The following is a 24,927-nucleotide window of genomic DNA, read 5'->3' on the forward strand; positions in this document are numbered from 1 at the left end:
TATTGTCAGGAGGGAGCAGTCGCTGGAGAAGAATATCATGTTTGGTAAGTTGGAGGGTCAGAGAAAAAGAGGAAGACCCCCAATGAGATGGATTAGCGAAGTGGCAGCATCAATGGACTCGAGCGTGGCAACAGTAGTGAGTTTGGCCCAGGATTGGGCAGTGTTTTGTTCTGCTATGCATAAGGTCACTATGGGTCGGTACTGACTCGATGACAACTAACAACAACAACAAGAGAGGTCACTGAAGTTTTTCTAAAGGGGAGGAAGGAAGAGAAGTGAGATGAGATGCTGGGGCTTGGACTTCTCCCCTGTGGTAGGGCCCTCTGATCTGATAACAGCCATCCTGGGGGCAGGAATAACGCACATAACCATGAGAATCAGGTTGATTTGGGTGACTCCACAGATTCTTCTACCTCTGGAAATCCATCCCCAGCTTTAACCCCTGCTGCTGTGGAACACGAAGTTGACAATCAGCGCAAGGAGTACTACAGCAAAGGAAGATACCTGAGGTCCTGCTCCCACCCAGAGCTTAATGACACAGATGATAAACAGCAGAACAGTGAGAGATGGGCCAGGCCAGGCTGGTGGCAGGGGACCTGGGACCAACAGTCTGATAGTTCCCAACCCTGATCCATGATGCTTCCAGGCTCTACCAGTTTGACCTGGGTGATTGAGAAGCCAATGAGCACTGAGGTCCGGCTGCTGAACCACAAGAGGAGCCCTTTTCAGGATCACAAGACCTGTGAGAATTCCCTGACAATGACAGTGACAACAAAGCAGCCAGGTGAGGTCACCAGGCTACCATCTCCCTGGGCCTGTATCCTTGCAAGTTCCTACTCCCACCCTCTGACTCCTTTCAAGCCATTAGATCAGCAATAGATAATAAGATAGTTCCTAATCATCCTAGAATCCAAAGCTGACCATTGTGTAGGAGAGGAACCAGGTCAACCCAGAAAGGGTTGAGACCCCTCCAACTTGGTACCACCTATGGCCTTAGGGCTTGTTTTTGACTTCTTTCTACCACCCCACCCTACTGCAGACACTTCCCTGTCCTCTGAGGACAGTGGGTCCCGAGTGGTATCCAGCTGGTGTCAGTGGCTGGGACTGAGCTGGCGAAGTCCAGGTGGCTCGGAGCGGGAACCTGGAAGCAACCAAAATCCCCCAAACCGGAGCGAGCGTAGATGTGAGCCTGAGCAGGGGCTAGGGAGGTCAAGGGTCTTTGGGGGTCTTGAGGGGTCACATGGGCAAGAGCTCATGTCTATTGCAAGGAAGCCACACTAACCCAATTCCTTCTCTCTAGACGAAACCTTTCAGCTTCAATGGAGTCAAGAGACCAAACAGCGGAAGATGTGACCAGCTGGGAATGGGGTGGGGGCAACTTCCCCTGTCCTTACCACCCTAGGGGTGCACAATAAAGAGAAGAGCAGGAATCTGGGTACTGTGAATTGAATGCTCAGACTAGACCTGGACCCTCTGTGAAGAGAGGGGAGGCGGAGGGAAATTCATACACAGGAAACCTCAAGCAGGGAGAACAGAAAAGCAAGCTTGGAGCAACCCAGGACCTGGACTCCACAGAAACTTAGCTGCTCAAGGAGGCCCAAGCTACGGTTAGATGGCAAGGACTGGTGTGATTAATTCAGCCTATCTCAAACTTACAACTGTCATCTTCTTTCATTTCTTCAAGAACCCAGGCGGGAGGGGTTCTCATCCCCATTTTCCAGATGAAGAAACTGAGAAACAAGAGGGTTTGCCCAGGGCCATACAACTGCCGAGTGACAGAAATGGAACCTGCTAGACTCCAAAACTTCAACCACAAAAGGAGAAGCAGAGAGATACTCTAGGGTCTGGTTAGGAAGGTGACAGCAAATAGTCTCTTAGGGCGGGCCTGTGGCTTCTCTGATCTCAGGACCCATTCTGAACAGGCCCCACCCCTGCCCCTCCCAGGCTTGCCTGGAAGTGTTGGGTGAGAGCTCCTCCTAAGACTCCCCTTCCCCCTGGGGAAAGAATTGGGCACCCCCACCCCACCCCCCAACCTTACCCAGGAAAGGACCCTCTCCATTATTATTTCTCCTTCTCAACTCACCTGCCCACCTGGCCTCCAGGGCCTGTGGTCTGCAGTAGCCTAAGATGACCGTCAAGCTGGATTTCGAGGAGTGTTTAAAAGACTCGCCACGGTTCCGGTAAGTATGGGTAGGTGTGGAGATGAGTGTGGGGGGAGAGGACAAGGTCCAACCACCCCTTTCCCCCCAAGTTCACCAGGCCAGATCTTCTTCCAGGTAGTAGGCCTCAAAGGGACAAAACTGAGTTTATAAGCCCAAGTAACTCTGCTGTCAAATATGGCTACTCCGGGGCTCTCTACCCTCTGCATCCAGCCTCCCTCTTACCCTCAAAACTGGCATTCCCTCCTCCTCTCACTGAGACCCCTGCCCTCCCCCACCCCCCAGCTCCTGCTCTAGGGTGGTTAGCAACTTCCTGCCTTCAACACATCCACCCTCCTTCTACCCTTCCTGCTCTGGCCTGAGCAGCTGTAGTTCCTAGTCTGTGTGCAGAGTGAGCACGCAAGGGAGGGCATGGGGGCAGGCCTTCTTAACCCAGCAACTCTCTGTCTGCGCACAAGACCCCACCACCCAACTCCAGTCCCCAACCTTGAGGAGGCTAACAGAACAGATGTGACCCTAACCCTCCTTTCCCAGAGCCTCTATCGAGCGGGTGGAAGCTGAAGTATCAGACTTGGAGACCCGTCTGGAAAAGGTGATCAAGACCCAAGAGTAGGATGAAAAAGGAGCGGGATTAGGATTCGAAAGGCAGAGGCTGGGGTCAAAATTGGTAGGGACTGAGTCTGGGGTAGATATTTGGTGGTCTACAGAGAAGCAAAAATCATGGGTCTCTGCCCTTGAGGACCTCAAGATCCTAGCACAGCAAAGGTTCATTGTTCAGCTACCACTACCTGCATTGTGCCAGGTCCTAGGTTTTTGTGGAGAGCTAGAACATTTCTACCCCTAGGGAACCCACAGACTGTGGACAGAAAAACCAGTGAAACATTTTAACACTGTGCCAGGAAGCTTCAAAAATTTCATGGGAAAATAGAATTAAAAGATAATGTAATTTTTATACTAACTTTTTGAAGCTCTCTTGTACAGTTAAAGCCTTCCTTGACCACTCTTCATTAAATAGTGCACACCCACACCCATACCCACACACTCCCTTCCTGCCTTAAAAAAAATCTGTCTATTCCAGTTCATAGAGATTCCTGATGTGTAAAACTGTGCTCTACAGGGTCGTCTTTCTTTTCTTTTCTTTTTTTAACATTTTATTGTGAATTGAGTGAAGGTTTCCAGAGTAGTTCATTAGTTTACATAACAGTCAACATATTTGCTTCACTATATGGTTGCAATCCCCTCCATGTACCAACAGTTAACAGTATTTACCTCTATTCACTTGAACTATTGCATTCTTCCCTGTGTCTCCGCTACCTTTATACTTCCTCAGCTAACCTCCCTCTTGTATATTGCCTGTCCTGTAGCCCATGTTAACATGTGTCTGCCCTCTGTCCATGAGTAATTTTCCATCTCTCCTCTCCCCAATAACCATCATAGGTTTTTTTCTTTCTTTTTTAACATTATGGAAAACTGTATTCCAATAAATTCATCAAATTGAATCTAAAAAACTTAAACATTCCAATTAAAAGGCACAATTGATTGGACTATTTTCTTCCTTTCTAATATAGATGTTTGGTGGTGGTTATGTGCCACTGAGTCAGTTCCAACTCATAGTGACCCTGTATAGGGTTTCCAAGGTTGTCAATCTTTACTGGAGCAGAAAACCTCATCCTTCTACCAGGGAGCGCCTGGTAGTTTCAAACTGCTGACCTTGATGTTATCAGCCCGATTTGTAACCACTGTGTAACCAGAGCTCCTTAATATAGATAGATGTTCAGTGCCATAAATTACTCCTAAGCAGTGCTTCAGCTGCATTTCACAAAAATTTGGTAGTTTCATTCAGTTCAGAATATTTTCTAATTTCCATTTGATTTTTTAAAGTGCCATAGAGTCGGTTCCAACTCATAACGACCCTGTGTAGGATTTCCAAGACTGCATTTTTTAAAAAAAGTTTTTATTGTGAATTGAATGATAGTTTACATGGAAGAACATTGGGTTTATACTCATCCTATTGTATTTAGTTTCATTGCAATGATTAAAGTCCCCTCCTTGCATCATTCAACAATATTTGCTTCTATTCCCTCTGAGTTTTTGTTTTTGTTTTGGATGTACACAAAATCACTCAGGAATGCATCATTATTTAAACAATCAAAAGGCATGCCTGCCTCCTAGCCGCTAGCACCCAGCCTTTCTCGTTCCATGAGTCTGGAGTCCTTAGCCGCTTTATCTCTCCATGTCTTCATCTCTGCCTCCATCTCTGGTATCGTTGCTTCTCTGGATAGGGTCCTACATTCTGCTCATGCTCTTCTCCCTTGATGGTACTATGTTCCTCTGTTCCCTGAATGCAAGATTAACTACTCCCCCCTTTATGCTACAAAACTTCTACCTTTACAGTTGTGACCATGGTAATTGATCATGATAACAATTATTCACTATTGAATCCTTAGACTCTGATCCCCATCTCCTTTCACCAGACTTGTCTAGACAAGATGAAAACTATTCAGTGGGCATTTAGACTGTGTCTTTTAGTAAGAAAACCTTTTCTTAACTTTTTGCATTAGTCTCAACAATATTTGTCACTTTGTGATTGACTGATTTCACTCAGCATAAAGTTCTTCAGATTGACCCATGTTGTGAGGTGTTTCACAGATTCATTATTATTCTTTAGTGTTGCATAGTATTCCATTGTGTATATGTACCGGGTTTTTTTGTTTGTTTTTTTACCATTCTTCTGTTGATGGACATTTTGATAGCTGTCTCTATCTTTTTGATATGTCTCTTGTAGACAGTATATTAAAGTATCCTGTTTTCTTATCCATTTTGCTCTCTCTGACTCTTGACTGGTATATTTAATCCATTTGTATTCAGTGTAATTATTGATAGGTATGAATTGATGGCTATCATTTTACTGTGTAGTTGTTGGGTTTTTTTTAGGTATTGCTGGTTTCTTTGTTCCACATCATTTTCTGATCTGAGTTCATTTTATTTGTGGGTTTTCTTTTCAGTTTCATTTCTCATGTTAATGTTTACTAAATCTTTCTGATTTTCATTTTAATTTTTATATTCAAGTTTACTGATTCCCCCCATTTAAAACAGTCTGTTTTATCTTGAAATCTGCTCGACTTCCTTGCCATTTGGAAGTTTTGTATATGCACTATTCCCTCTTTTTGCTTTGTAATTGACTTCATTATAAATTGGTATCTCTGGTTCCCTATTTTCAGTCTTGTAGGTTTGTTTTCCTTAAAATATCTGGATTGAGTTCTGGGTGATGTTGTCATGTATGATCATTTCAAGTCGTTGTCTGCTTTGTTGAGTCTCAGTCCAAAGACCACCCTTTACAATTTTTGGTAAAGTTAGTTTGGTCATTACAAAACCCTTTAATTTCTGTTTATCAGGACATTCCAATGTTGCTGTTGTATTTGACGGACAGCTTTTCTGGTTATCTGATTCTTGGTTGGCAATTTTTTTTTCTTTCAGAGTTGCTTTCTTGCCTGCATGGTTTCTGTAGAGAAGTCAGAGCTTAGTCTTATTGGTTCTCCTTTGTAAGTAATTTCATTTTTCCTGAGTTTCTCTCAGGATTATTTCCTTCTCTTTGGTTCTGCAAAGTTTGATTATGATATGTTTGGTGATTTTCCTTGGGGATATATTATGTTTAGGGTTCATTCAGCTTCTTTGTATACTTATCTTCTTGTCTTTCATGATATTAGGGAAGTTTTCTTCCAACACCTCATTGACAGTTTCCTCTGGTTTTCCTATTGTCTCTTTGTGTTTTGGAATTCTGATCACTCATAAGTTGTTCCTCTTCATGGTATCCCACATAACTCTTAGTCTTTCTTCAGATTTTTTCATTCTTTTTTCAGATTGTTGTTCTAGCATACTAGTATTGAGAGATTTTTCTTCAAGGTCTCTAATTCGGGCTTCCATTGCTTTGTATCTACTCCTTTGCCCTTTCAATGTATTGTCCATTTTTGGAACCTTAGAATTAATTTTCTGGATTTCTAATTGCAGGTTTGATATTGTTTCAAATTTTGCAATTATTTTGTCTGTTTGTTCGTGTAGTGTTTTCCTGAATTATTCTAGTTTGTTTCTTTTTCTTCTTCTTCTTCTTCCTGTGTTCTGCTTGTTTTCCTTGCTCTTTCTTTCAGTCCTTTGTTGTTAAGTGCCGTCGAGTCAGTTCCGACCCATAGCGACCCTATACAAGGTTTCCGAGGGTGTAAATCTTTACGGGAGTAGAAAGCCTCATCTTTCTCCCACGGAGCTGCTAGTAGTTTCGAACTGCTGACCTTCAGGTTCGCAGCCCGATTCGTAACCACTACACTACCAGAGCCCCTGAAGGTACCTAAATGTCATTCTTTTTAATTCTTTTTCAGTTAGTGCCATTACCTTTTCTTCCTCAGAAATGTTTTCTGGCTCTGCATCTTGGTCATTTGTTTGAGCCATTCTCTCTTCTGTGTGAACTAAAATTGTATTTAACTGATGATTCTGTGTTGATGTATTCTTAGGCTCTCATCAGTACGCTTCAGAGCAAAGTGATTACAAATCAGGCTGCGAACCTGAAGGTCAGCAGTTCAAAAATACCAGCCACTCTGCAGGAGAAAGATGAGGCTTTCTGCTTCCATAAGGATTTACAGCCTCAGAAACCCCGTACAGGGTCGCTATGGGTCAGAACCGACTCGACAGCACTTAACAACAAAAACAACACAAAGTGAAAAGAGGGACAGAAAAACGGAGCTATAGAAGAAGAAAATAAAAGGAAGAAACAAACAAACAAACAAAAACTTAGAGAAACCAAGGAGAGGGAAGATGAAAAGAGACAAACAGAGTAGTACAGAAATATCAAAAGGGGGAAAAAAGAAGAGGTCAAATGAGAAACTGAAAAAGGAAGGAAAAACAAAAGTAGAGATAGAAAGGATAAAATTCAAAGGAGGAGAAAGAATAAACAAAAAAACCAAATCCCAAAACAGGAGAAAATTCTGGGGGGCTCTTGCAAGCCAAGGAGCTCACGAGGTGTGTATGGGAAGGATGTGACAGCAGATTTCCTGGCCTTAGATGGAGTTCCTAGCAGTCTCAGCATTATCAATTCGGAAGTAGTCTATGGCGGCCCTTAATGGAGCTAGTTTTAGAGTCTGATAGGACCACAGGACAGCTGAAGGCAGAGTAGTGGTTAAATGCTGGTCTGGTGGTTCTGCAGGTTCTATAGGGGTGGAGCCAAGCCTGACAGCTTTGTTGTCTGCTTTGTTGATTCTCAGTCCAAAGACTGCCCTTTACAATTTTTGGTAAAATTGGTCTGGTCATTACAAACCAGGCACCAAAGTGGTACACCAAAGTGGCACAGCTGACCCCTGCCTCACACTGGTGTAGCTCCACAGGGTTTTCAGTGCTGATTTTTCAGAAGTAGATAACCAGGACTTTCTTCTGAGTGGACTCAACACCCCCCCCCCCACACACACACACTTTTTTGGTTAGCAGCTGAGGACATTAACCATTTGCACCATCCAAGGAATCCCATCCCCTCTTACTCTGCTTCATTTTTTTACTATAGCACTTTACTTAATCTGACATGTTAAATGCTTGCTTGTTATATTAGTTTTCTATTGCCATGTAACAAATTTTCACACGTTTAATAACTTAAAACAATAGTAATTATTATCTCACAGTTTCTGTGAGTCCAGAGTTTGGGCTCAGGTTCTCTCTGTCTGCAATCAAGGTCTTGGCCAGGGCTGCAGTCTCATCTGAGGTTTGGGGTTTTCTTCCAAGTTCACAAGATTGCTGACAGCATTTAATTCTTTGCTATTTTAGAACTGAGGTCTTCATCTCCTTGAGGCTGCCCATAGTTCCCTGCCACATGGTCCTCTCCCCAGGCAGTTTTCATCATCACAGCTTGCTTATAGTGTGTGTTAGCAAGACAGACTCAATATATACTATACCGCACAGATGTCATCATCACAGCAAGCCAGGGCCAATATATATGATAATGTAATCACAGGATGATGACATTTACCATCCTTGTCACACTCTGTTGGTTAGAAACAAGTCACAGATCCTGCTCACATGCAAGCAGAAGGGATTACACATGGATGTGAATCATGGGGAGTTACCTTAGCATGTGGGTTATCTTAGCGTGTGTCTCCCACAGTTGCCTATTTGTTGTTTGTCTGTTTTCCCCACTAGGATATAAATGCTGAGGACAGAGATTTTTATGTTTTGTTTTCTGCTTAATCCCCAATGACTATCCCAGGGTCTGATAGCGAGTAGGTGACCAATTACTTGGTACTGAAATAATGTTCTGTAAGTACAGAATTGGACAAGTACAAATCGGAAAGACTAGAGAATTCAATACCAGCCATGTGGAAAAATTCTTGTGAGTCAGATAATGAAGTATAGTTTCTAGGGAGCTTTAGGTCCAAGCAGGTGGGGACAGGACAGCGAGAGATGCTTGGGAGTGGACAAGGATAGATACTGTGAAGATCAGCACTGGTCTTGGTGACAGATTGGGGAGAATGGGCAGACACAGAGCAGACACGGACAAAGGTAGAGGTGAGAACAGATGGACTGAGCTGGAGAAAAGTATAGACAAGGCTGGAAAGGAGGGGCACAGACCTGGGGGTGAGGAAGTGGCACAAAGTGGGAGCATCATCAGGGGTGGTGGCAGTCATCACAACTTCCTGTTGCCTTTTGTTGTTTCCCAGCTCCTCAAGCTGGGTACCTGCCTCTTGGAAAGTGGGCATCATTACCTTGCCGCCAGCCGTGCCTTCATCATCGGTATTTGTGATCTGGGCCGCCTGGGCCCTCCAGAGCCCATGATGGCGGTATGTGGAGGGTCCCAACTAGGGTAGGATGAGGTCTGGGATATAAGGAGGTCTTATAGATGGGGAGGGTTGACTTTGGAGTCTGCAGGGCCCAGGCATGAACAGGGCTGGGGCTGCCACTAGAGACAATTATAGCAGACTGGGTCAAGGATCAGGGCCCATGCCCACCCAGTACTCTCTCTGTGCCTCTTCTTACCTAGGAGTGTCTGGAAAAATTCACTGACAGCCTGAACCACAAACTGGACAGCCATGCAGTGAGTGTGAAGTGGTAGGACTGGGCAGAAGGGTGGATAGCATGTCTATGGTCCTGACTCACATTCCCAACTTCTGCTTTCCCTCAGGAGCTTCTAGATGCTACTCAACACACACTGCAGCAGCAAATCCAGACCCTGGTCAAGGAGTGAGTTAGGAGGGGACCGGGACTTCTTGACCAAAAACCAGCCCTCTAGCCCTCTTCCCATTACTACAGGGCCATCCCAGAATTCCATCACTACCTCTTTTCCCAGATGTCTATGAGATTGAGAGTTTCAGGTGGCTTGCCTCCTGTCCCTGCCGTTTCAAGGATCCCTTTGGAATTCAGATTCTATATAGGCTAACCAAGGGCAGTGGTGGTTCACTTGTAGAAGTCTTGCCTTCTGTGAAGGAGATTCCTAGCCATTTTACCCCATGCACAAGTCTCAGCGGAGCTTCCAGACTAAAACAAACTAGGAAGAAAGACCTGGCCATCTACTTCTAAAAATCAGCTAATGAAAACCCCATGGATCACAATGGTACCGATCCCATTGTACATGGGGTCACTATGAGTCGGGGTCTACTTAATGACAATGAACAACAACATACACTAACTGACAGGACTTGAATGTGTCTTCTCTTTGAATCTCTCTGTGGGAGGCAGATGGGTGTATCTGTATTTCTGTATTAATGCCCCACCTCCTCAGAGGTCTCCGGGCTTTCCGAGAGGCTCGTCGAGATTTTTGGCGGGGGGCTGAGAGCCTGGAGGCTGCTCTTACCCACAACGCAGAGGTTCCCAAGCGCCGGGCCCAGGAGGCTGAAGAAGCAGGAGCTGCTCTGAGAACTGCTCGAGCTGCGTACCGTGGACGGGCATTGGATTACGCCTTGCAGGTGCCTGCCCTCAACCCGTCCTGCTGGGGTGTCAGATCAGAGGCTGGGGCAGTCCTGGTCTTATAGTGGGAGGGCAGCTATGCTTTCCAGACTGACCTTAGGTCTTTTGAGGCCCTTAGATCAATGTGATTGAGGACAAGAGGAAGTTTGACATCATGGAGTTTGTGAGTTGTGGTGGCAAGGGTAAAGGGGGAGGGATGGCCTGTGAACAGCAGGAGGGGAGAGGGAGAGAGGGCTCTTTGCTTAACTCTACCCTTCTTCCCACACCCAGGTGTTGTGCTTGGTGGAGGCCCAAGCTGCCCATTTCCAGGAAGGCCATGAAGAGCTGAGCCGGCTGGGCCAATATCGCAAGGAACTGGGTGCCCAGGTAGCAAGAGTTGGAGGGAAGCTAGGGGACTCTGAGATGAAACTCTCCTGGCATCGTTGGGAGAAGCCAGGGGTGAATGAGATGTATCTCCTATGCCCAGTTGCACCAGTTGGTCTTGAATTCAGCACGAGAGAAGAGGGACATGGAGCAGAGACACGTGCTACTGAAACAGAAGGTGAAGGGGACTAAGACTGCGACTGGGGGCAGGCAGGCGGGCCTATGGCCTCATTCTCTGCCCAGCCCAGTTGCCCTCTGACCCTCTTGTTCCCTTAGGAGCTGGGTGGGGAGGAGCCAGAGCCAAGCTTAAAGGAGGGTCCTGGTGGCTTGGTCATGGAAGGACATCTCTTCAAACGGGCCAGCAACGCTTTTAAAAAATGGAGCAGGTGAGATGATGCACATGGGGTCACCATGATGTGGACTAGACTGAACATCAACTGTGTTTCTTTTAGGTGAGGTAGAGTGAGTGGGTGTGCATGCACTACTTTATAAAGAGTGGTTAGGGAAGGCCTTACTATGTGAGAGCTTTCAAAAAGGTCATGGAAAAATTCCATGATCTTTTAATTCCATGTTTCCATGAACGTTTTTAAAGCTCCCTTGTATTGTGATTAAATGTTTCACTGTTTGTTTTTTCTGACAACAATCTGTCCCCAATCAGTCAGACCATTAAATTTTTTGTTTGTTTGAGTGGTTATAGTATACTACACAGAACCCTGTCTTCATAGCAAAGATAGACAATCAATATACTAATTAAATTTTATGTTATTTTAGAAGGTAAATAGTGCCATGTTGTTATTAGGAGCCATTGAGTCAGTTCTGACTACTAGTGACCCTGTATAGGGTTTCCAAAGCTGTAAATCTTTATAGGAACAGAAAGTCTCATCTTTCTTATGGAGCAGCTGGTGGGTTTGAACTGCTGACCTTGTTGTGGTTAGCAGTCCCAGTGCTTATCATCTAGTGCCATCAGTGCCCCCAATAGTGCCATGTTGTTGTTTTTAAGTGCCGTCGAGTTGGTTCCAACTCACAGAGACCCTGTGTGTAGGGTTCCTGAGGAGCAACTGGTGAGCTTAAACTGCCAACCTTGCAGTTCAATTTAAACCGACTTTGCAATCCAGCGCATTAACCCGTAGCCCCACACCAGGACTCTAATAGTACCACAGGAAAAAAAAAAAAAAAAAGTAAGATGAGAGAGATGTGAAAACCTGGGAGGGATTGCCATATGAAATAGTGGATCCAAGTGGGCGTCACAAGATGGCGACTTCTGTGCAAAGACTGGAAGGCTGTATGGAGGAAGAACGTTCTGAGATGCCTAGAGTATAAGGGGAACAAAGAAGAGGCTGTGGGCCTGGACAGGGTCAGGGAGAAGGAAGTAGTAGGAGACAAAGCCAGAGTCAACAAGAGTGTGGATCACTGTTGGGTCTTGTAGACCTTTGTAGGGATTGGGCTCTAAGGAAACTGGGGACCCACTGCAGGACTTGGAGCAGGGTGGTAATAGTCTCTGACTTGACTCCTTCCCCCTCCAGGGTCACTACTAGCACATAAAGGGTTTTTGTACAAAATTTTTAATGGGGCCATTCCCCAAGATACTTCCATTTGTCAAAAAAAAAGGCAATTGACTTACTTGATTAGAAAACATCTTTTATTTCATAAACCTATCAAATCTGGGTTGGCTAAGGTGTGAATAGCCCCTGCTTAGATGTCCACCCTTCTCTGGAATGTCTCATGAGACGTTCAGCCCAAGTCTCTCTCCTCTCAACCAAACCCTTGTGGAGCACAAGGCATAGCCTCTCATCTGTCCCTGCCCCAGGTCTCATCCTGATGGTCTCTTTGTCTATAACTCTGTTTCTATCTGCTCCAGACGCTGGTTCACCATTCAGAGCAACCAGCTGGTATACCAGAAGAAGTATAAGGTGGGTAGGCCCAGGACCCTGGATGCCCAGGTCCCAGGGAGATGCAGCCTTTGCTTGTTACTAGCTGCATGGCTGCCTTTTTACTGCTTCTCCCTGCCAGGACCCTGTGACCGTGGTGGTGGATGACCTTCGGCTTTGTACAGTGAAACTCTGCCCTGACTCAGAAAGGCGGTTCTGCTTTGAGGTGGTGTCCCCCAGCAAGTGAGTACAGGTCCAGGGGGGAGAGTCAAGGATTTGTTAACTTGGGAGTCAAAGCTAATCACAGTGGCACCCCTGGAGCAGGGTCTCAGAGGTATCCAGACATTAACCCTTTGGTGGTTGGATTATAGGGGTAATTGGGATAGATGGTCCTGAGTAGTGGGTGATATTTAGGATGACATTATCAATTGGTACAGAAATATTTCAATACAACCGATACCAGTTGAATACCAGCTGAATGGCAACCTGCCCAGCTTGGTATATTACTCCACATGCCTTAATTGCTCTCCCCCATCTCCCTCACTCCTCTGGCCCAGGTCCTGCCTCCTCCAGGCTGACTCAGAGCGTCTGCTTCAGCTGTGGGTCAGTGCTGTGCAAAGCAGCATCGCTACTGCTTTCAGCCAGGCTCACCTGGATGACAACCCCCGGGCTCCAGGCCAGGTACTTTCACATTGGAGTGTAGGACCAAGCTATTTGGGGAGGTGGGGCACCCCTTCTTGAGGATACCTTGACTATCCTCTCTTCCCCTGTCTTTCCCAGGCCTCAGGACACCTGGCCATAGGCTCTGCTGCTACCCTAGGCAGTGGTGGGATGGCCAGGGGCAGGGAGCCTGGGGGTGTTGGGCACGTGGCAGCCCAGGTGCAGAGCGTAGATGGTAATGCCCAATGCTGCGACTGTCGAGAACCAGCCCCGGAGTGGGCCAGCATCAACCTTGGTGTCACCCTCTGCATTCAGTGCTCTGGCATCCACAGGTCATCTCCCCAAAGTCCCACATGTGGGCCCATCCCTTCCAACTGCATTCAACCTTCTCCTGCTCAGATAGAGCCCATCTGCAGGCTGCTTCTCTTCCTGCCTGCCCTGCCGTCCTCTCTTAGATTCTAGCCTGTCACTGGCCATCAGGTCTGTGCTGAGCCTACTGGGACATAAGATGGACCTATGTAGACCCTCAGTCTGGGGCAGAGTTGGGGGACCCCCAGAAATTATCAGCTGTGTTGGAGGAGTATGGAGAAACAGAGGTAGAAGAGTAGAGAGAAAAGGTCATGAGCCTTTAGCAAGTTTTACAAAGTCCCCCCCCCATTCAGTTTGATGGAAGGAGGGCAGGGTATGGTATGTACAGAGTTGTCTAGGCCCATGAGACAAGGGAGGTGGCTGGAGAGGATGAGGGCCTTAAAGTAAAGTGCAGGGAAGAGGGAGCAGTGAGCTGGCAGGATCCTTCCAGAACCAGGCCAAGGCCACACAGCTGCAGCCACCCTGCTGCCTCCTGGTCCAGTTCCCATTCCCCCAGGCAGGACCTTGCTACCAAGTCTTTTCAGGAGCATCATCAGCCTCCCCACCCCAATGCCCGCCCCACAGAGGGCCTAATTCCCACTTTGGACCCCCAGGAGCCTTGGCGTCCATTTCTCCAAAGTCCGGTCTCTGACCCTCGACTCATGGGAACCAGAACTAGTGAAGGTGACTTGGCTGGGATAGAGTGAAGACTTGGGGTGGGCTGGGGACAACAAAGGGCTGAAGAGCTTGAGAGCACACTCACCAGCCCCCTGCCTGTCTGTCTGCATCTGCTTGGGTCCCTTGAAGCTGATGTGCGAGCTGGGAAATGTAGTCATCAACCAGATCTATGAGGCCCGCGTGGACGACATGGCCGTGAAAAAGCCAGGACCCAGCTGCTCCCGGTAAGGCGTGGAGGGAGGGGTCTGGAGCTGCCATCCATGGGCCCAGGTGGTGATGAGGAGGGTCTGGGATGGGAAGGGGGAAGACTGTCCCCTTCCCCTCTCCTAGGCAGGAGAAAGAGGCTTGGATTCATGCCAAGTATGTAGAGAAGAAGTTCCTGACGAAGCTTCCTGAAATACGAGGGCGAAGAGGCCGGGGACCCCCTCGGGGGCAGCCTCCGAAGCCTCCAAAGCCTCCCATGAAACCCCGGCCAGGGAGCTTCCGACGCAAGATAGGTATATGGGCTAGTTGGGTCTTCATGGAGGTTCTTCTGTGTGCAGAGTCTCTGTCAGGCCAGAGGGGAGTGGGTACATAACATACGAGGTCCAGGTCTTCCCCATAAGAATGCTGGGGACCAGAGAAAACTGCCCTGCTTTTATAAGGGAAGAGTTTGAGAGAGCTACATTGGTTTATGGCACTAAGAATAGGAGAAGCATGGGGCTAGGAGTAGGTAGGGAAAGCTCTGGGGGTCCACAGCCTAAGAAAAGGCAGGAGTGGGAATGAGCTCATCCATGACATCCCAGCCAGTCTGGGTGGTTGGCCAGGATGAGATACAGGACACTGTCTGTCCCTCATACCCGGCAGCCCCTGCCCTGCCAATAAACACCCCTCCACACACACAGGAACACTCACACACATGCACTGCCCAACTCCACCTCCTGTCATGGGCTCCAGCGTCACGAAGGCCTCATCACAAATTAGAAGTGATCTTAATTTGCCCTCGACAACTAACCTAATGGTGGGCTGTTTGAACTCATCCAGCAGCACTACGAGAGGAAAACCTGGCCATCTGATTCCATAAAGGAAGAGTATAACCAAGAATACTTATAGAACAATTCTACTCTAGCACATAGGGCCGTCGTGAGTTAGAATCCACTCAGCGGCAATGCATTTGGGTTTTGAGTCCATGACAGTCTCAGGAAGCCATGCCAAGGGTTTCCCTCTAGGCTGATTTGCCTAACAGAATGAAATCCCTCTAACAGAACACCCCACTGAGGACCTGGGCAGCCTGCACTCTGGAGCCCTGCTGTTTCGAGCTGCTGGGCATCCTCCATCCCTTCCCACTATGGCCGATGCCCTTGCCCATGGAGCCGATGTCAACTGGGTCAATGGAGGTCAAGAGAATGCCACACCACTGATCCAGGCCACCGCTGCTGTGAGAGCCTTGTTACCTCCTCATTCCACCCCTCACCCTCCCTGGGACCCCCACTCCATAGAGATTAATGTTGTTGTTAAATTCTGTCAAGGCGGTTCCAACTCCTAGAAACCCTGTATAGGATTTCCAAGGAGTGTCTGGTGGGTTTGAATGGTTGACCTTGCAGTTGGAAGTCCAGTGTTTTTCCTACAGTGCCACACCAGGACTCTGTAGCTTACTAAAAGAGAATGTATTGGAGACAACCTGAGTGTGAATCCAGGCTCACACCACTTACAGGAGACTTTGAATAAGTTACTAACCTGTTGTCTGTGTTAGTTTCTTTATCTGTTACATAGGGATCACATACCTCCTAAGGTTGTGCTATGGATTTAATGTGTGAATACATATAAAAAGCTATAGCAGAACCTGATGCCCACCCCACCCTCTGCATTAACTGGCCCCACTGCAAAGCATCTTTAAATCTGCCTCCAAAGATGCCACCCTGTATCGCCCTTCTCCATTCCATACAGAATTCTCTTCTGGCCTGTGAGTTTCTCCTTCAGAATGGAGCGAACGTGAACCAAGCGGACAGTGCAGGACGGGGCCCGCTTCATCATGCAACCATTCTTGGCCACACAGGGTAGGTCAGGACAGCAGAGACAGCTGAATCTGAAAGGAAGGCTTTCAGAGGAGGGGAATGCTTGGCTAAACCCGACTGTCCTCTTCCAGCCTTGCCTGCTTGTTCCTGAAACGAGGAGCCGATCAGGGGGCTCAGGACTCTGAAGGCAGGGACCCTCTAACCATCGCCATGGAAACAGCTAATGCTGATATCGTCACTCTGTAAGGATGCCTGTAGGGGTGGAGCTAGTGCATTGATTGATGGTTCATGTGGAGCAGGGCTAAAGCAACCACGCCCTTCCAAGCGTGGCCCAGGGAAGGGTGAGGCCAGGCCTGGATTAGACTGGTGCCACCCAGTGACAAAGAATACTACAAAAAGTGTAGGTTAGTGCTTTGTAGTAGGAAGATGGGCGGGACAGGGTCTGAGGATGAGACATCACTCATGCATCAGCATTGCTGTCAGGCATCTTTCAAATACTAGATTCTGGGGAAATGATGAAATCAAACACAACCCAACTAAAGGAAGGTGTGTGTGTGTGTGTGTGTGTGTGTGTGTGTGTGTGGTGGGGGGGGGGATGCAAGGGAAATGAGGAAGTGTCATTCATGCTTTAATCTTCTTCCCTTCAGGCTGCGATTGGCAAAGATGAGGGAGGCTGAAGCAGCTCAGGGCCAGGCAGGTAATATACCCACCCCCACCCCGAGCCCTGGTGGCACTTTGGGATAATGCCATGGACTGTAAATAAGGTCGGTTTGAACCACAAGATTGGGGTTCAAGCTCACCAGCCGCTCCTTGGAAACCCTGTATGAGTCCGAACTGACTCGACTATACTTAACAATAAAACAATAACAGCTCCCAGCCCCAACGGCAGACCTCTGGGTTTCCTGACCACTGGGAGCCTGACTGCATTGATTAATTTATTCAGCAAATGTGTATTGGCTGTATCTCACGTGCCCCACCCTGGATACAAAGTAAAGAATGGGCAAAAGGGTTGCGCTCACGATGCAGGGGTTTCTGAAGTCTAGACCAATCCCAGCTCTTAGCTCTTCTGTGCTAGAACTCAGCCATCCCAGCCTTTCCTCTCTCCCACCTCAGGAGATGAGACCTATTTGGACATCTTCCGTGACTTCTCCCTCATGGCATCAGACGACCCAGAGAAGCTCAGCCGACGTAGTCATGACCTTCACACGCTTTGATCCCAGGCCTTTGGGGCCCAGCAACCCCTATTCACTGTCTGCTCCACCACCATTAAAGCCAGTGTGCGCGGCTCTCCCCTTCATAAATAATTTATTGGGCATCACTTTCGGTCCCGGCAGCGTGTTGAGTATTAAGTCCTCCGCAGTGCGGGGAGATGATGGGAGTGTGTGAGCTTGACTCAAACAAGAGGCCCAGGGGTGGGAAATGGAAGTTTTGGCCCGGCCCTAGCGCAGCCAGCTGTGGGGCGGGGCGGGGCTCTTGGGCTTGGGGCGACGTGGCCAGAGAGAAGCTGCGGCGTGGGGTAGGGGGGATGGCCTTCCCCTAGGGAAAGTTGGCACCAGGTTGGGATGGGGAGAGTGAGTTCTGGCCGCCCCGGCCCAAAGACATCCCCGGAATGCCAAGACTCAGCACTCGCCCCCTCGGGAATTCCCCACGGGGCCAACTAGCAGGAAACATCTGGACCTTAGGATTCTCAGAGTAACAGGTTCTAGAACCCTGACCCCGGCCTAGCTGCAGACGTGAGGTCTTGCACACTTAGGGGCCTGCGGGCCGGCGCAGCCACATCCGGGTTAACGCGCCTGAGTCATCGTCCCGACCCCACCCTTGCTTGCACCCGCCTGTCCAGCCCGTCCGCCCCGTCCCTCCAGGTCTGCTAGTACCGGCTCCCACCTCCACCCGAGCTGCGCGGGCCTCACGGGGGCGGGGGGCGGAGCGCCAAGAGGCGGGGCTGTCCCTTAAAGGGCCCTCGGCCGCTGCCCTTAGGCCACTTCCTGGGGGTAGAGAGGACCTCAGCGGCCGGCGGCTTCAGCCCGGAAAGGCGACAGCACCCAGGCTCTGAGACTCTCAGCTGCTTCCAGCAGATCATGGACCCTTCCAGCTTGAGCTGAGTGCACCATCGCTCCCCAGCCGCTACCAGCGTGGCTCCGCCATCAGTTCCCCTCAGCCCTGCCAACGTCCCTTGGGACCCGCGCCCGGAGCCCAGGCCAGGCCTCTGACCGGTCTTCAGAGCCCTGAGTGGACTTGCCCACGGCGACAGCAATCTGCTTTGGAACTCAGAAGCTGGGTCCTTCAAAGCCAGCCCTGTGCTCGCCACCGTCACCTGCTGGTTGGATTCCGGAAACCTACTATCTGAAGACCACAGAAAGGAATCGCCGACCGCTCAGAACTGTACACGTCTAGACTGAAAGCTCCGGTCCCCTCTGGCTTCCCTCTATGCTTTTCATCTATTCTATAAGCCTTTAGGACGTTTCTGGGTCCTGAAACTGCCCACCACCATTAAGTAGCAGCAGGGGGTGAGCCCCAGACCTTTCTGCTTGTACTCCAAGTGCCTGTCTCTCCAACCCAGAGAATCTGAACGTTAAAACCCAGTTCTTCACACATCCAGGAAGTTCTGCCTTTCTTCTCTTTTAGTGTCTCCTGTACCCCCAAAATTCCCCCTCCTCCTGTGCCTCCTCTGCCCCCCTCTTTTGGGGGTCCTGTGACCCTGAATGTGGGGGGCACTCTATATTCCACTACTTTGGAGACCCTGACCCGCTTCCCAGATTCCATGCTGGGGGCCATGTTTAGGGCTGGTACCCCTATGCCCCCCAACCTCAACCCGCAGGGAGGCGGCCACTATTTCATTGACCGAGATGGCAAGGCCTTCCGACATATCCTCAATTTCCTGCGACTGGGCCGCCTGGACCTGCCCCGTGGCTATGGGGAGACTGCGCTTCTCAGGGCAGAGGCTGACTTCTACCAGATCCGGCCGCTTCTGGACGCCCTGCGGGAACTGGAGACTGCTCGGGGGACCCCTGCACCCACAGCTGCCTTGCTCCACGCAGATGTGGATACCAGCCCCCGCCTGGTGCATTTTTCTGCTCGCCGGGGCCCCCACCACTATGAGCTGAGCTCCGTCCAGGTGGACACCTTCCGCGCCAACCTCTTTTGCACCGACCCCGAGTGTCTGAGTGCCATGCGAACTCGATTTGGTGTGGCCAACGGGGACAGAGCAGATGGGGGGCCACACTTTCGTTTGGAGTGGGCCCCCCGTCCTGTGGAACTCCCTGAGGTGGAGTATGGAAGACTGGGGCTGCAGCCACTGTGGGCTGGGGGCCCAGGAGAGCGGCGTGAGGTAGTGGGCACACCGGGCTTCCTGGAGGAGGTGCTGCGGGTAGCCCTGGAACATGGTTTCCGGCTGGACTCAGTCTTCCCAGACCCTGAGGACCTGCTTAACTCTCGATCTCTGCGCTTTGTCCGGCACTGAGGAGACTACTCTCAGTTTCATTGTGGGGCGGGAGAGGGAACCGGGCAGTGAGGAGTATGATTCCTTGAAGTCTTTTCCTAGCTCTTGGGGAGCTGTGAGAGTCAGGGACCCCACTACACCTGACTGGAGTCCTGATGTGGGCAGGAATCCCCAAACTTGAGCCCCCTTGAGGGTTCACACGTGGTCCAGAGAGTCTGGCTTGTTTTTGCCTGAGGCTATGCCTCCCAACCCACCAACCCAGCATCTTCATTGGAGTTCCGTGTTCAGGGTCTGCAAAAGTAGGGTACACCTCCTTGCCCAGGCTATGCCTAGCAGAGCCCCGGAGGGCTAGGGAAAGGGGTTTACTGTGGCATCTTCTGAAGAAGGTAGCCAATGAGAGGCCAGAAAACTCTGGAATGTGGGAAGGGGTGTTCTTTGCTGTGTCCCAAGCCACCTACAGAGGGAAACAGAAAGGCTGCCAGGTTGGCATGAGGGAGCTAGGAGAAACCTCATTAACTATGTTGATGGAGTGCTCCACTGAAGGGCCAAGTAGTATTTTAAAGGATCCTAGCTCACCAGCTGCTCCTTGGAAACCCTACACAAAGTCGCTATGGGTCGGAACCGACTAGACAGCACTTAACAACAACAAATTTTAGGAGTGGGGCTGGCCACGGGAAGAAGAGTGACATCTTCTTGGATCTTGGCCTCACTTCCCTTTTGGGGACCAAGGACTGTGTCCATGAGAATCAGCCAATGTGTCTGATTGATAGGTGGGGTTCCTGAAATCATGGCTTCTCACCTGTGTTACTATCTTTGGTGTCTATGTGCTGGTCCTCTTGTGCTCTCTGCATGTCCAGGCCTGTTTGCATTTGCCCAGCAACTGTTTTGGCACAGGGTGTGTCTGCAGTGTGAGTAGACTGGGAGTTTAATCACAGGGTGTGTGTGTATACGTGTATGTGTGTGTGTGTACGTTCACGCATTGTCATGTAGGCAGAGGGGCAGATGGGGTTTCAGTCACTAGGATCTTCCTAGTGAAATGAGAAATCACTGGGCTTAGTCAGGCCTCTGAGGCCTGTATGGAACTCTTGGTTGCTGGGGCAACCATGGGCTGTTGCTAGGAGATAGCTGGGGAAGGCCCAAGGCTGCCCAGGGCAGAGAGAGGAGATGAACAGAATAGTTTGGGAGAATGGGGGAGGATGTGGGAAGAGATAGTATTTGAGGTCTCTGTGAGGATGGGATGTTCATATACAATTTTTCATAAGGAAGTCACTGGTCATGTTTTATAAGAAGAAAATTATCACTGGTCATGATGTATAAGAAGAAAAATAAAATTACTTTGTAATCACAAACTTGTTAAGGCTGCTGAGGGTCAGATTACAATTGCTGTTTTCTTTCTAACAGAAGTTTTGCTTTCTCTGTCCATCTCCGGCTAGAAATGTCTCCTTTGATCCCCAGTACCTTGGACCCAACTTTCCCCCAGCCCCAATTAGGACAATGGCTTTGTTCTAGAACCTTCATGCAAAGGACTGGAATTGGGGTAACAGCATTCTCTGACCTTCCCAGTACAGGTGGGGCCGAGCCCCTAAACAGGTCTCATGTGGATGCTGGTCCTATGCGGGATTTTCCTGGCAGCTGCCCAGGCCTGTGTCTTCTGCCGCCTCCCAGCCCGTGACTTGTTGGGCCGCCTGGATAGGATATGCAGCCAGACAGAGGTCCAGTGGGAGGCATGTGAGGCTCCCAGAGACTTCTCTATCTTTGCCTTAGGTAAAGCCAGGCATCCAGAGGCAGGCCCAGTAACAGTCACCCCATACCTTTCCAGCTGTACCCCACAGCTTTCACATCAATCCACAGCCCTGTATGGACACATTGGCCTCTCCCTGTTGGTGACCTTTTCAGGAACCCCAGGCAGGCTAAGTGCCTCCTCCTGGGCTGGTGAGGGAATCTCTAGTCCTTGTCCATCTCTACAGATGAGGTGTCCATGAACAAAATCACAGAGAAGACTCATCGAGTCCTGAGAGCCATGGGTGAGGTCAAGGGGGAAGGCCGGACACAGGGACTTGGGAGGTGGGAGAAAAGAGCTGGGGGGACAGGAAGGGGTGATGAGGGCAGGTGGAGCCAGCAGGGTGTTGTCAGGGAGGCAGCAAGGGAGGGAGTAGAAGTGATCCGGCCCTACGGTGGGTGGGGTGTGGTATAGTGCCTGGGCAATATGGCTGCTCTCTGCCTCTTCAGAAATCAAAGGGTCTTTCTCCTCACTCCCTTTATATTGGGAATGGCTTCACAATACCAAGATACCAGAGTACATCAGGGAAGGTACTGATCTTATGATGGTGGTGGTGGTGGTGGTGAGAGATACCTGGGACCTTGGATGAAGAGGGGCATGGGGCTGAGTGGCTCATCCACCTCCACGTGCCTCCTCCTCGTCTCTCTTTTCAGCTCTCTGTGCTCCTGCTTGCCGTGAGTAGAGAAAGGATGGGGTGTCAAGGACAAAGGAACTCCTGGGTCTAGTAGTTAGAAGGCAGGATGGTGGGTGGTCTGGAAAGGATCCCAGAGGCGGCTCTGCCTCCCCAACTCAGGTCCTGCTATTTCCTGCAGGGGGCAGCACCACCCTATACAACTGCTCAACCTGTGAAAGCATGGACGTGCACTGTTGGACCCAAAAGCGTTGCTTCCCAGGTGCTTACTCACTTTGCGTGCCTGGCCCAACCAGATCCCAGAACCCTCTGGCTCCCCAAGTCCCGGCAGTTATGGCCCCACAAGGATTGCTCATGCCTCTGGGGTTCTCTGCAGGAAGTCACAATCTTTGGGAAGCCCGGATTCTGCTCTTCTCTGTTTTTGTTGTTATCCTGCTTCTGAGTATTCTGAGCCTCGTAGTGGAGTGAGTTGAGGGATATGGGCAGGAAACAGTCTCACTACCTACCACCCATCCTGGTTGCCTCCTATCCCATCTAGTCCTCCCATCATCCACCCTGCCTCCTCCTTTCCAGCCCCTTTCCTTTACTCTCCTAGATTACTATTTTCCCTCAGGTCCCGCCACCTCCAGACAAAAAATGAATTGTGAAGATGCAGACTGCTTTCCAGCCTCCTGTTCTTAGAGTGTATGTGTATCACTTCCACTTCCCTTGAGGAACACTCAGCCAACCCCTTAGTCCCATCCCCAAATATTCCATTTTCCACTTTATTCCAGCCCCCCAAACCAAGACTTCCCAATAATCTCAGCATCAGATGGCCTCCTGGGACTCAGGCACCCACACTGGAAAGGTCCTCCCTTCCAGCCCTCAACCAATCAGAGGGGGACAGCCAACAATGCCAGGAAAATATCTTCCAAGGAAAGAATCCCCAACAGGAACACCACAATTCCTACACCCCTGCTGCCTGTTTCCGGAAAGCTGGGGCTGTTTGCCCCAGGAACTACCCTGGATCTTCCCTTGACTGATCAGGAATTCGGGAATGAGTATTCTGGAAAACTCCCACTCTCTGTGGGGAGGCCACATCAGTCAGACTGCTGGCTTGCTGTTTTCTTTGTGAGGCTCTGGTCTCCTTGCTACCAGACCATACTAAACCTGCTGTGGATGGTCTCCACCTGCGTGGTCTCTGTCTGCAACAGGCAAGAGTAGAGGGAAGGTGCGGACTGTCACTGTAACACAGTATTTCTCAACTAGGGGTAGCTGTACAGCCCTGGAGACATTTGGCAATATCTGAAGACATGTTTTTATTTTGTCCACTTGGGTTGTGCCAGGGATACTGCTAAATATCCTACATGCACAGGACCGCCCCACCTCCCATACACAGCAAAGAATTCTTCTTTCCAAAATGTCAGCAGTGCCTCGGTGGAGAACATCTGTTATTTGGTTCCCTACCTGTCACAATTTTTGGTGAGGAGCTGAAAGATGAAAATGAAAAAGAGAGGCCTCTCCTCAACTACAGTGAGCACTGTCGGATAATCAGAAGGTCAGTGGTTTGAGGCCACCAGTCGCTCCAAGGGAGAAAGATGAGGCCTTCTGCTCCTGTCAAGATTTATAGCCTTGGAAAACCCTATACAGTGTCGCTATGAGTCTGAACCAACTCAACAGCATCTAACAACAACAACATCATCAACCACAAGTCTCAGTCCAAGATCCTAGGCCTAATCGGGGGGAGGGGGGTCCCAGCCCTCACCTAGTCCAGTGGTTTTCAAACTGAGTAAATATGGGTTCTCCACATTGGGATCACCTGTGTAGCTTTGAAAATGAGCCATGCTGGGCCCCACCTCAAGAGATTCTGAATTCAGTGGTCTAGAGTAGGGTCAAGCCCTCGTATGGCACAGGACAAGTAGTGGACTGTTAACCACAAGATCAGCAGTTCAAAGCCACCAGTCGTTCTCGGAAACTATACAGAGTTGCTGTGAGTTGGAACCAATGCAATGACACATACCAACAACAAAGAGTCGGGTGGGGGTAGGGGTTAGTCATAGAGACTCTTGGGTTGGGAAGAGGGACCCTGACCCCTTCAAACAGAGTAGCTTCTTTTTGGTTTTACATTCTAGCTCAATCCCTTCAGTTCACACATGAAAAAGAAATGAGGCCCAGAGAGTAGCAGCTTGCTCAAGATCATGTTGTTAGGTGCTGTTGAGTCAGTTTCAACTCTTAGTGCCCCTATGTACAACAGCCTGGTCCTGTGCCATGCTCACAATCATTGCTATGGTTGAGCCCACTGTGGTGGCGACGGTGGCAGTGCATCTCTTTGAGGATCTTTCTTTTTCACTGACCCTCTACTTTTCCACGCATGATGACCTTCTCCAGAAACTTGTCCCTCCTGATAGCATGTTTAAAGTACATGAAATGAAGTTTCATCATCCTTTCTTCTTAGGAGCATTCTGGCTGTACTTTATTTTCCCTTAACTTTTTATTGTGAATTGAGTGGATTTACAGAGCAGATCATCAATTTTATATTCAACAAATTATATACACTTCGCTTCATTCCAATAGATTGCAATCCCCTCCATGTAACATTAGTTATCCCACTTCCTCCCTGTAATTCTTGTTTCCATGCTACCCTCCTTCCCAACTCTTCCAAATGTTTTCCTTAGGAAAATGTTGCCCTATTGATCTTGAATAGTTGACCATTCCAAGTGAGCATATCTTACTATTGTCCTTATCTATTGCCTTTCCCATCACCCAAGCTAAGGTGTGTGTATTCTCTAATTGGTAATTACTTGCCCTTTCCTCCCACCCCTGGTATCCATTAAAGAATGTTTCTTTTAGTATGAACCTTTCATTGACTTTTATAATTGTTGTTGTTGTTGTTGTTAGGTGCCATCGAGTCAGTAACAACCCATACCGACCTTATGCACAGCAGAACGAAACACTGTCTAATCCTGGGCCAGCCTCACTATTGTTGCCACACTTGAGTCCATCGATGCTGCCACTTGGCCAATCCATCTCATTGGGGGTCTTTCTCTTTTCCTCTGACCCTCCACCTTACCAAACATGATATCCTTCTTCAGTGAC

General features: G+C 49.1%; 3 protein-coding genes across 3 annotated transcripts; all 3 read left to right on the plus strand.

Moving 5' to 3' along the window:
* The first annotated feature begins 2,127 nt into the window (after window positions 1–2,127).
* ACAP1 (ArfGAP with coiled-coil, ankyrin repeat and PH domains 1) lies at window positions 2,128–17,235 on the plus strand. The gene is made up of 22 exons (XM_006863360.1): window positions 2,128–2,180; window positions 2,694–2,751; window positions 8,849–8,968; window positions 9,169–9,222; window positions 9,310–9,368; window positions 9,907–10,090; window positions 10,210–10,254; window positions 10,362–10,457; window positions 10,558–10,632; window positions 10,731–10,840; window positions 12,313–12,364; window positions 12,465–12,565; window positions 12,880–13,003; window positions 13,103–13,314; window positions 13,945–14,014; window positions 14,138–14,232; window positions 14,339–14,505; window positions 15,253–15,425; window positions 15,935–16,044; window positions 16,134–16,244; window positions 16,650–16,699; window positions 17,116–17,235. The coding sequence occupies exons 1-22, from the start codon at window positions 2,128–2,130 to the stop codon at window positions 17,214–17,216; spliced, it is 2,220 nt and encodes a 739-aa protein (XP_006863422.1). The 3' UTR covers window positions 17,217–17,235.
* A 1,462-nt stretch (window positions 17,236–18,697) lies between these two features.
* On the plus strand, window positions 18,698–19,462 carry KCTD11 (potassium channel tetramerization domain containing 11). Its single transcript, XM_006863361.1, has one exon. The coding sequence runs from the start codon at window positions 18,764–18,766 to the stop codon at window positions 19,460–19,462; it is 699 nt and encodes a 232-aa protein (XP_006863423.1). The 5' UTR covers window positions 18,698–18,763.
* A 1,574-nt stretch (window positions 19,463–21,036) lies between these two features.
* On the plus strand, window positions 21,037–22,320 carry TMEM95 (transmembrane protein 95). The gene is made up of 6 exons (XM_006863494.1): window positions 21,037–21,205; window positions 21,409–21,465; window positions 21,671–21,751; window positions 21,875–21,895; window positions 22,034–22,114; window positions 22,229–22,320. Exons 1-6 carry the CDS (start codon window positions 21,037–21,039, stop codon window positions 22,318–22,320), a joined length of 501 nt encoding a protein of 166 aa, XP_006863556.1.
* Window positions 22,321–24,927: the final 2,607 nt, after the last annotated feature.

This window comes from Chrysochloris asiatica, unplaced genomic scaffold (genome assembly GCF_000296735.1).
Source record: "Chrysochloris asiatica unplaced genomic scaffold, ChrAsi1.0 scaffold00054, whole genome shotgun sequence".
Taxonomy (NCBI): domain Eukaryota; kingdom Metazoa; phylum Chordata; class Mammalia; order Afrosoricida; family Chrysochloridae; genus Chrysochloris; species Chrysochloris asiatica.

Excerpts from the sequence above, each read along its gene's own strand:
- ACAP1 (XM_006863360.1), top strand. The coding sequence starts at position 2,128 with ATGACCGTCAAGCTGGATTTCGAGGAGTGTTTAAAAGACTCGCCACGG. Across the intron at positions 12,566-12,879 it reads GAGGTGGTGTCCCCCAGCAA|GTCCTGCCTCCTCCAGGCTG; the intron begins GTGAGTACAGGT and ends CCTCTGGCCCAG. Across the intron at positions 13,004-13,102 it reads ACCCCCGGGCTCCAGGCCAG|GCCTCAGGACACCTGGCCAT; the intron begins GTACTTTCACAT and ends TGTCTTTCCCAG.
- KCTD11 (XM_006863361.1), top strand. The coding sequence starts at position 18,764 with ATGCTGGGGGCCATGTTTAGGGCTGGTACCCCTATGCCCCCCAACCTC.
- TMEM95 (XM_006863494.1), top strand. The coding sequence starts at position 21,037 with ATGTGGATGCTGGTCCTATGCGGGATTTTCCTGGCAGCTGCCCAGGCC. Across the intron at positions 21,206-21,408 it reads CTTCTCTATCTTTGCCTTAG|ATGAGGTGTCCATGAACAAA; the intron begins GTAAAGCCAGGC and ends CCATCTCTACAG. Across the intron at positions 21,752-21,874 it reads ACCAGAGTACATCAGGGAAG|CTCTCTGTGCTCCTGCTTGC; the intron begins GTACTGATCTTA and ends CTCTCTTTTCAG.